Source organism: Gobio gobio, assembly GCF_949357685.1.
Source record: "Gobio gobio genome assembly, chromosome: 17".
In the NCBI taxonomy this organism is placed as follows: Eukaryota; Metazoa; Chordata; class Actinopteri; order Cypriniformes; family Gobionidae; genus Gobio; species Gobio gobio.
Window position 1 is genome coordinate 1,946,829 of NC_137110.1, and position 12,169 is coordinate 1,958,997.

General features: G+C 40.4%; 1 protein-coding gene across 1 annotated transcript; it reads left to right on the plus strand.

Moving 5' to 3' along the window:
- Positions 1-885: 885 nt before the first annotated feature.
- Positions 886-8,781, plus strand: atf4a (activating transcription factor 4a). The gene is made up of 4 exons (XM_079840967.1): positions 886-956; positions 1,234-1,499; positions 4,463-4,825; positions 7,872-8,781. The coding sequence occupies exons 3-4, from the start codon at positions 4,573-4,575 to the stop codon at positions 8,591-8,593; spliced, it is 975 nt and encodes a 324-aa protein (XP_079697093.1). The 5' UTR covers positions 886-956; positions 1,234-1,499; positions 4,463-4,572; the 3' UTR covers positions 8,594-8,781.
- Positions 8,782-12,169: the final 3,388 nt, after the last annotated feature.

Sequence of the window (12,169 nt, forward strand, 5' to 3'; positions counted from 1 at the left end):
ATCCCATTGTTTTTGCCTATACATGTAAATCCTGGGGCCTGTACCATGATAGTAGTTTAACAAACTCAGGGTTACAGGATTGACAATTGCTGGGTTAAAACAATCCAATCGTTGGCTTAAAACAACCCAATCGCTGGGTTAAAACAATCCAATTGCTGGGTTAAAACAATCCAATTGCTGGGTTAAAACAATCCAATCGCTGGGTTAAAACAATCCAATTGCTGGGTTAAAACAACCCAATCGCTGGGTTAAAACAACCCAATTGCTGGGTTAAAACAATCCAATTGCTGGGTTAAAACAATCCAATCGCTGGGTTAAAACAACCCAATTGCTGGGTTAAAACAACACAATCGCTGGGTTAGTCCATTTTCAACCCAACTTTGGTTATTTTTAACCCAACATTTTTTTGAGTGTATGACCTTTTATATTAATTTTAACAAAGTGCCTATTAATGATTGATTAACTAAAATTATACATGTGTAATTGATTACGGGTATAATTATTACATAAATTATATCTAAATCATTCCAAATTATTATTATTATAAATAAGCATTGTTAAAAGCCACACTCTAAAAAATGCTGGGCTAAAAACAACCCAAGTTGGGCTGAAATTGGACAAACCCAGCAATTGGGTTGTTTTAACCCAGCGGTTGGGTTAAATGTTTGCTTAAAACAACCCAATCGCTGGGTTTGTCCATTTTCAACCCAACTTGGGTTGTTTTTAACCCAGCATTTTTTAGAGTGCAGACGCTTAGTCTTTAAAAACCATTTGCTGTGTCGTGCCCTTTAATGTGGAGCAGAAACAGGGGGCGTGGCTTCATTGCATTAGAGGTGTGTCACTTTGCTCACAGCTGATTGGTCCAATTTTGGTTTGAGATCTCTTGTCCTGGAGCAGGTTAGCCGTGGAGCGCAAGTTACTATGGAGATGAACCAATGAGCCAAACCACTTTAATGGTACCTTAAACTCAGGATTGGCACTTAAACATAGCTAAACCGGTTTATGTCCACTTACGAGGACACAGCATAACATATGAAAGAAGTATAAAATCCATTTTCTATTTGTTATATTGTATATTAAGTTATATAAATAAATTTATTTATATTTATTTATTTATTTATTTATATTATCTATATCTAATCATTTCCTTTCCTATTTGAGCTCATCGCACATGACCTACATCCCATGAGAACGTAAATATTTAGGTACTATTTGTTTGCTAAATACTGACAGGCCCAGAAACCAATCAGCATGCAGACACGCGCGGAGTGATACGAGTAGATCGGGCGCGGCGGAAGGCCACTGTGCGGGTGTGACGTGTGAGTATATAAGCGGGAGCGCTGCCATTCCAACGTTTTCTCTCTCATGCGCTCCAGTCTCTCCACACGCGACACTCCCGCGGGAATCATGGCAGTTTAGCGGCTCGCAGCGGCGTTACTCGCAGCGGCTAATCCGGCAGTGCAGTGGTCAAGTGCACTGGCTCTATTTGGCAAAATGGCGTAAGTATATCTCCGCTCTTGACGTGTGATGTAGTGGTACAATAATACGTGTGTCATAAACTTTTGAAAAGCTGTTGTGTTTATATCTAACTTATAATTGGTTTCATAACGGACCCGGTCAACATCGCGGTGTTGCTGAGTACTGTCTGTTTTCGAGCGATCTCTGTGTTTGTTTCGCTTCGTGCGTTGTGTTTTGACAGACTGACACGCGCTAGCCCATAAAATAAACAATCGGGACTTTTTTCGATCGCGAAGCGGCAACGTGGCACCACAAAATGGCGCGCGCGCTCTTTCCTCGTGACTGCGCGATGGAAATGGCGCGCGAGGTCGTCAGGGACACCATCTCGCACAGGAACCAGGGGCGGGGTTTGACGTTCTAATGACCATATTAGGAATTTTTGTCGGGTAGGGCGTGGAAATGTCTTAAAGGGGAATAGCGGTGTTAAATTTAGCGGCTAGTAGGAGGAGTGTAGGTAAATATTAGGGAAGTGAATATGTAGGCAGTTTGAGTTCCTCCCAGTAGAAACATAATCTTTTTAATGGGCTAAAGGCAGTTTAGAGACCGGCTGAACCGGTGCTGGTGACGTTTAGGGAAGTTTTATTCTCTGAAATGGAGCCAGTTTGTGTTTCGTTAAATCTTCCTCGAGCAAGGGTTGGGAAACCAGTTCTGCTAAAAAAAAATAGTTTTGGGTGTTAATACCTGCATTGATCCGCTAACTTCACAATACTATAAAAAATATGAACTTTTAAGAATTCATAATCATTATGAAAGTGTCGATGCACACATCACAGATGCAGGGTGCAATATATTATATTGTAAGTATTTTAAATTCAATTTAATTATTTTATTTTAATTTGTTAGGTTTTAGTAATTGTTTTTTTCTTTTTATGTCTGTAGTTATTTTTTATTTCAGTTTTACATCATGTTAATTAAACTAAATAACAGGTTAATTTCAACTAAGTTTAATTTTATGCCAGTTAACATTTATTTATTTCAAGTAAAGATACTTTTTATGATTTTAGTTTCTTGTTGACTATGATATCACTGATACTTTCAAAATCTATATATTTAATAATGTGTTAAATGTACGGTGCATCCCAGGCAGAAGCTACAATACTTTAAATTACACGGAAATTAAATTACTTAAAGTTTGTGTAAGCGAATAATAACCGGGGTGTAAATCAGACTTTTATTTAATAAACAAGCCTGAAATACACCAGGACTCTTATTTTGAAATGTCTGCTTTATTATTGCGATAAACACTGTCATGATGGATCATTAGTGTCGTTTGTTGTAAATGTGTGTCTGAACGCACAACAGCGCCACCTTCAGGCTCTGAGACGTGAAGCGCTCGCATTTATTAATTAAATCAGAGACTTATGAAGATTAATAATCACATTACAACCCTCTACGCACACCTTGGCAATAGCATCGCCTTTGGATAGTACCTTTTTTTTTAGTCGCCAGACTGATATACTTTTATATTATTATATTTATATATATATATATATATATACACACACACACAACACCACCACCAAATGTTTCAATATCTTTGTAAAATGGCACCGCTTTTTAAATATCTGAACGTCAGCATCAGACTGTTATGATATGATAATCAAGCACTATATAATGATAGAACTATAGTAATTAGAACTAAAACTGTTGGAATTAGTTGTATTAATGCATATTTGTCGTTTAACTGAACTTTGGACTGGTGGTGGTGCTTAAGATATTGTTGGTTTCTGTAAAAAAAAAGAAAAGATAATAGTAATTATATTATTAAAAGATAATAATACTACTAATTCTACTACTAATAACAATATACAACGCACTAAGGATTGAGCTGAGGTTCATGAATATTAATCACGTTGACAGCATTCGCTCAAACTGATTTGCTGAAATCAAAACAGGGACAGGAAAAGATGAGCGCCAGCCAATGAGATTGCCGTTTGTGCATTAGCTCCGCCCACGCCCGAAAAAAACGGCGTTTCTTCTGCTTGTTCTTAAAAGCTAAATAATTCCAAATGAACTCTTTTTTTTATTTTGACAGGAAAATACAACAAAGAATATTGTTAACATGTAGTGCGTGGATTTCGCGTGTGTGTGTGTGTGTGTGTGTGAAACGCGCTCCTAGAGTTCTTCACACTAGAGTTTACCATACGTCAGATGAGCGGATTTGAAATCATATAGATCGCTTGACGAGAGCGAAACTCATTCAGAGTGTTCAGCGAGTTAAAACATTTATGCTAAACTTATATTTAGCATCACACACACACACACACACACACACACACTGGCGAGTGAAATCTGAGATTGTATTAGCCAATGGCTAATGAGAGGTATTATTTACTCGCAGTGTAGAGTTTGCATTAGGCAGTGTCGCTATTTATATCTTTCCATCCCCAAAATATAAAATGATCATGAAGATGCTGAAGATATAAACCACTGAAGACTTTATGATCATACATTTAAAAAAACTGAACACAGGCTCCAAAAACAGTTCAGAGAAAACCTGTGGCCATTTTAGAGCGCAGGATCCATCTTTATATTCATTTTAGGGCTGTCAAAAGATTAATCGCATCCAAAATAAAAGTTTGTGTTTACATAATATATGTGTGTGTACTCTGTTAATTATTATTTATATATAAATACACACATTCATGTATATATTTAAGAAATATTTGCATTTATATAATCTATAATATATATACATAAATGTTTTATATATAAAAATATTTTTTTCTTAAATATATACATGCTTGTGTGTGTGTTTATATATAAATAATACTTAACAGAGTACACACACATATATTATGTAAACACAAACTTTTATTTTGGATGCGATTAATCTTTTGACAGCCCTTTAAATATTGTCTTGAACACTCGTGTCATTCTCAGCCTTTATCTCTGGTGAAGGTGTCGTTCTGCAGTCTCTGATGTGTGTGTGTGTGTGTTGCAGGTCTCTTGTGGCCTCCACCCACAGCTCTGCTGCTCTAGACAGCACCACCGCCCCGTTCTCCATCTCTCCTGAACTCCTCCTCCGCTCCGCCTCTCCTCCGCCCCTCTGCCATGTCCTCAGCCTCTGGGATGTGTTTGGGGGACGTGGGGGCCCTGCTCTCGGGCTCCTCATCTCTGATGGCTGACCCCTTCGGGCCCCTACTGGAGGAAGATGAGGAGATCTCCCTCTCTCTCTCCTCCTCTCTCTCGCCCCTCTCTCCCTCTCCTCCCGCTTCTCTAGGGTGTAAGTCAGAGCTGATGCTGCTCTCCTGGCTTCCTGCGTCTCAGCTGCTCGGCGTCCAATCAGAGCCGGAGCAGAGTAAAGGTGAGGACTGCACACACACACACACACACACACACACACACACACACACATTGGACGACTTCACTGCACACACACACACACACACACACACACACACATTGGACGACTTCACTGCACACACACACACACACACACACACACACACACACACACACACACATTGGACGACTTCACTGCACACACACACACTGCACATGCTAAAACACTTAAAAGGCTTAGTTCACCCAAAAATGTAAATTGTGTCATTAATTCCTCACCCTCATGTGGTTGGACACCCGTCAGACCTCCGTTCATCTTCAGACACAAATGAAGATATTTTAGTGTAAAGCTGATGCTGAGAAAGGCTTCAGATAGGCCTCCATTGGCATTCAGTACATTTACACTCACAAGACCCAGAAAAGGCACTAAAAACGTCGTTACAAAGTCCATCTCACCACAGTGACTCTACAATAATTTTACGAAGCGACGACAATAGTTTTTGTGCGCAAAAAAAATTCAAAATAACACCTTTATCCAGCTTGTTCTTGTCTTCCGTGTGTGTCTCCACGACGCATGCGTGAGAATATGAGCAGATCCGGCGTTCAGGAATTCATGAAATGCCACTTTAGCCCCATTTGAGAACTACGCCGAGACCTAAAGCACGATCAGTGTAGAATTCAACAGCTGAGATACGCGCGTCTTCCTCTGCTCGTAAACAAATCTCTTCTGGGTCATGTGTCCGAACGCCGGATCTGCTCATATTCTCACGCATGCGTCGTGGAGACACACGGAAGACAAGAACAAGTTGGATAAAGGTGTTATTTTGATTTTTTTTGTGCACAAAAACTATTGTCGTCGCATCGTAAAATTATTGTAGAGTCACTGTGGTGAGATGCATACACACATACTCACAGGTCGACTTCTGTACACACACACACACACACACACACACTGGATGACTTCTGCATATACACACACACACAGGTCGACTTCTGTACACACACACAACACACTGGACGACTTCTGCATACACACACACACACAGGTCGACTTCTGTACACACACACACAACACACTGGACGACTTCTGCATACATACATACATACACACACACTGGATGACTTCTGCATACATACATACATACACACACACTGGACGACTTCTGCATACATACATACATACACACACACTGGATGACTTCTGCATACATACATACATACACACACACTGGATGACTTCTGCATACATACATACATACACACACACTGGACGACTTCTGCATACATACATACATACACACACACTGGATGACTTCTGCATACATACATACATACACACACACTGGACGACTTCTGCATACATACATACATACACACACACTGGATGACTTCTGCATACACACACACACACAGGTCGACTTCTGTACACACACACAAACACTGAATGATATCGCTGCACACACACACTGGACGACTTCTGCATACACACACACACACAGGTCGACTTCTGTACACACACACACAACACACTGGACGACTTCTGCATACATACATACATACACACACACACACCCACTGAATGATATCGCTGCACACACACACTGGACGACTTCTGCATACACACACACTAGGGGTGTAACGGTACACGTATTCGTATTGAACCGTTTCGGTACAGGGCTCTCGGTTCGGTGCGCGTGTGTACCGAACGGTTATGAATGCAATCTTTAACAGTTTACAGTCGGCTTGTTTAAAGCACGGAACACACTTCAATCCGAGTTCCCATACGAACATATTGAGTATTCAGTTCATTTTATCACGAAATTCAAACGATAAATGCCGTTTTAACGCTCTTTAATGTGACGTGACTGATAGACGCGTATCAGTTCAACTTCAAGCGGCAGCGCGAGTGAGCGCGATCAGGAAGAGATGATCGCGCTCACTCGCGCGCCGTGCGCTGCCGCTTGAGAAAGAATAAATATAAATGAATATCTTAAGGTATGTTGAGGATACATTACAACTTACTGAAACGTATCAATTGTTGTGTAATCGCTCCATCGGTGTTTCAACCGCGGAAAGACAATAAAACAGCTTGTAAACAATGTCGTGTAGAATCACGTTTACCTCAGAGGTCATTCAGTGTCCACAGCTGTGAGTTCACTAGAGAGATGAACTTTCACTGAATACATGCACTATATTAGCCGTTATATTCATTATATTAGCCTATATATATTCATTATATACTACTTAGCCTGTCAGTGATGTCTTGTTTATTTAATGTATGTTTAAATAAACCTATCATGAAAATTACAGCCACTAAATGATTATTTCAACAACAAATTGGTGAAAAAAGAATCATTATATTTAGAAGTTAATGCAAAAACTGCCTTTTGTGAAGCTTATGAGTGTTGATTATTATATCTAAAAATAAACAGCAACTGAATTTAGGCTAATAGTTTGGGCTCTGTTGTTAATCTTTAATAGCAATATGTAAGGGCTCCCTATATAGTTTACGGCATTATCTTTAAGAAACTTTTAGTTATAACTGAATTAATTTAAGGACAGACAATTTTTTTTTTTCATTAAACAACTGTTGAATAAAAATTAATAAAAAGCCATTTTGTAAAACTGCTGTACCGAATCCGTACCGAACCGTCAGTTTTGTGTACCGTTACACCCCTAGTACACACACACACACACACACACACACTGAATGATATCGCTGCACACACACACACACACACACTGAATGATATCGCTGCACACACACACACTGGACGACTTCTGCATACACACACACACACACACGCATCACATGAATATGCAGCTCCTCGTGTGATTGCGTGATGTGAATATGGTGAACAGAACCAGGGTTTCTAAAGCGTTTATAATATTGAACTAAAACCATCTTCATTACTATAAAATATCTTCAGATAAATGACATTTATTTCGCCGAGTTGCCAAGGCAACATTTCTAAAGTAATAAATAATGTCAAAGTTTTCTAGTAAATGAGTTCCACACGGTTGCTGCTGTTTCTGTGAGCGGGTAATGAACTCTCCTTCCTCCGCAGGCGACCCGTTTCCGGACATGGACTGGATGTCGGAGAAATTAGACCTGAATGACTTGGACCTGGATTCTCTCATCGGGTCATGTGACTCGGACGAGCCTCCCAGCTCTCCTGAAGATCTGCTGGCCTGCCTGGACACGGACATGGATCTGGACCTCGGGTTCTGCTCCTCAGATCTGGGTCTGATGCCTCCGCTGCCCCTCCCCCTCCCAGAAGCCCCGCCCATCGAGATCAAGTCCGAGCCTCTTTCTCCCGATTCCTCCAACCCGTTAGAGCTTCCCGGGATGGTTCTGAGCCTGAGTCCGGCCCACATCGTGCTGGTTCTGACCGCTAAAGAGGAGGCGGGCGGCACTGAGGACTCCTCAGACAGTGACAGTGGCATCTCCGTGTCCGGGTCTCCGACTCACCAGCCCAATCCCGACGGCTCCTCCAGAACCAAACCCTACTCCAGACCCGACCCGGCGACAGGCCGAGTGAAAGGCGCTCCTAAAGTGGTGGAGAAGAAGCTGAAGAAGATGGAGCAGAACAAAACGGCAGCGACGCGGTACCGCCAGAAGAAGCGGGTGGAGCAGGACGTCCTGAACTCGGAGTGTGCGGTCCTGGAGAGGCGGAACCGCGAGCTGGAGGAGAAAGCCCAGTCCCTCAGCCGGGAGATCAAGTACCTGACGGACCTCATGGAGGAAGTCAAGAACCGCCGGAGCAAAGCAAAAGCCCAGGATGCTTAGCTTCCCCCTGAACTCTTTCATTCATCCTCCCGTCTCTCGTCCAGTAAGGGGTCAGTTTGAGTTGTTACACTGAATCTGTAGCTTGTAAATATGCTATTTAAAACTAGCGGAACATGCTAGCTCTGTCGTGGTGTAGTGTTGGCTTGTACAATCACTGCTGTTTTCTATTAAAGACGCCATCAAACTCCTCTCGGCTCATCTCTGATCGAACATATTCTGACCCGAGTCATTTAAACACACACGACTGGTTAAAGCTGCACTATGTAAGATTTTGTTCCGTAAAATATCCAAACACCTCCAGGCCAGTGTTCTGTGGTGTTCAGTCAAGTATTTACAACATCCCAAATGTTTCCAACTGTTTGTAAATTATGAGATGCTATTTAACCCGAGGAACCGGGACGTGTGGGCGTGGCCTGTCGATGACATCATATCGATTCCAGAGGTGGAAAGTAACGAATTACATTTACTCGCGTTACTGTAATTGAGTAGTTTTTCTGCGTACTTCTACTTTTTTTTTTAAGTAGTATTCAAAATATGTAAGTATGTTTTGTTTGAAGTATTGTACTTCGCTACATTTTAAACCACATCCGTTACTGAGTAAAAATAAATAATACAAAGGGGGGAAAAATGCGATCCGGAAACGACTGCATTGAATTGAAGGCGGGAGAACGAACGCGCAAAATTCACAAAAAGATGGAGACAGACGGACTGACATACGTCAGACCAGCTGAGAGCGAAACGCCGTCGCGAACCCGGGATAGTGTGGAAAAGCTTTGGATATAGACAAAAAATAGCCGGAGTTGTCCAGGAGGATATGAAATTGGCAAAAAAATGTTGATGCCAAGGAGGAGACGCATAGAACATGTTCGTGAAACACCATTCCGAGGATAAGTGCGGATAAAGGTACGTTTATAACGTAAGGCCGAATGTTTCTGTGATGCTGAGGGAATCCCGGAATTACAGTATAACGCAGATATCACGTAAAACACGCAAACTGATGATGAATGAATACAGCGACAGTAGAGCTGTACAATAAATCAAATCGCGACATGGTCTGTGAAATATTAAAGCTCAAAACACTGCTATATGAATATATAATCTGCTTTTTTGTCTCTGTGTGAATGAGCAGCTCTGTTTCGTCTACTAGCCTACATACTTAAGTAGCCTACGCGATACTCGTGGTGTTTAACGTCTCAAAAACATATTTGGGCATGAACATTTCCAGAGCTGATCTGAGAACACCTAATTAACATTTTCATCATTTTATTTGATTTAAAGCCATTATCAAATACATTCTGAATTGAAACAGATCTTCCCTGAAATAGGTCCTCACTAAAACCCATCAAACGGTTTAACTAGATGAAATTGTGAAAGAAATATATTACTATTGTAGGCCTATAGAATACTTGTCAAAATAAAAATAATAGCAACAATAAAAATATTACATAATTTAAACATTATTTAAGAATATATTTTTAAATCCATGGTTTAATTTAGTAAAACAGCAGCACTTTGCCCAAAAAATGAAAGGACAAGTATTTGATTACCACCGTTTTGGTAATGTATTTGTATTAAATCATAAAAAGAAAAATTTCTTAGGACTCTTATTCTTAAAGTTGTTAATCTAATTCATAATTTATTTAGTTCATTAGACATGTTTTATTGAAATTAATTAAAAAAAAATGGTTTCAAGTTTATAATAAAGCATTTGTTCCACCAAAAAATAAATAATCAGTTTTCATTAATTTAATGCCTTTTTAACTGGTGATAATAATAACCATAATTGAATAATACAGTTTATTTATTAAATCATTAATACTGTGACGCTGTGAAACATCATTATATTACAACCCTACACGAGAGAGTTCCCACCCCGCTGTTAAAAAAACTAACTCAGTAACTTTTACTCTGAGTACATTTTAAATGAACTACTTTTTACTTTTACTTGAGTACATTTTTAGACCGGTACTTTTACTTCTACTTAAGTAAAATTTAATTGAAGTAATAGTACTTTTACTTGAGTAGAATATTTTGTTACTCTTTCCATCTCTGATCGATTCTTCACAGAAAATATCATTTCTCATAAATTTAAAAGCAAAAAAGGAAATTGGATGCAAAAATGCACATTTTAAATAAACGAAACATATCGGACCCATTTAAATGCTGCACAGATGGATGGATGGATATTAGATGGAATGGAAGGTAAGTAAGTGAGTGTCAGTGGATTAGAAATAGTTCTAGAATGGCAGTTGGAGTCTGATCCTCTCCAACTGTCAAAATTTGAATTTTGTCAGTTAGAGTTTGAACTGTCTTGGCACAACATTCCGTCAATGGGATGTTTCCGAGTTTTGATCGTTAATTTTAGGAAAACCTTAAGTGTGATCAGTTAGAAAAGATATAGCACACTAAGTCAGAACAGTCTGAAGTTTGGAGCCGAGTTTGTAGAGTTAAAGCTCTAGGAGGAGTTAGAGTTGTACATTTTTAGGGTCAGAAGACAATAGGATTTCAGTAATTTGCTCTCTCAAGCCAACTTAATTATTTCACAACATTTATAGCCTACACATCAGAAAAATACAGAGGCCCGGATCCGCATTACCGGCCGGCATTCCTTAAATAACACCTGAACTCCGAACTTAAATGCTGGACCTTTGGCAGCAGAGGAACCCTGAACCCTGAACCCTGAACCCGTAGCCTCCAAACTGAGCCAAGATCGCTGCGATCACTGAAATGCTGTTGCTTTGTCATCTCGCGATCTCTCAAAGTTCCTTTATAAAAATGTCAACAAAAAAATCTTTCGCAAGCCTGCATTAACTCAACACTGAATAAAAACTCTTTCTGAAAAAAAAAAAAAAGATTCTTACTAACTTAAACACCTCTGATCACGTTCAAGAGATCAACTGTGATTGGCTACATTACTCACCGCTGCAAACACACACTGCATATGCGACTCTCCAGAGCTCGGACACACATGAGCTAATCTGACCAATCTGTTTCGCCAATGTTACACACACACACACACACACACACACACACACACACACACACACACACACACACACACACACACACACACACACACACACACACACACACAGACACACACACACACACACACACACACACACACACACACACACACACACACACACACACACACACACACACACACACACACACACACACACACACACACACACACACACACGTCAAAGGAATCGCTGTGAGATCTGTGTGTGTTTCTGAGGAAGAAAGGAAGGGAGCAGATTTACAGAGAAGAGCAGAATCGGATCCGACTGCTCCTCAGTTAGTGGGTTAATACCACATTATCTTCATTAAGAGATTAAGAGGTGTGTGTGTGTGTGTGTGTGTGTGTGTGTGTGTGTGTGTGTGTGTGTGTGTGTGTGTGTGTGTGTGTGTGTGTGTGTGTGTGTGTGTGTGTGTAAGAGAGAGAGATTAAGAGGTGTGTGTGTGTAAGAGAGAGAGAGAGAGAGAGAGAGTGCGTGCGTGTGTGTGTGTGTGTGTGTAAGAGAGAGAGATTAAGAGGTGTGTGTGTGTAAGAGAGAGAGAGAGAGAGAG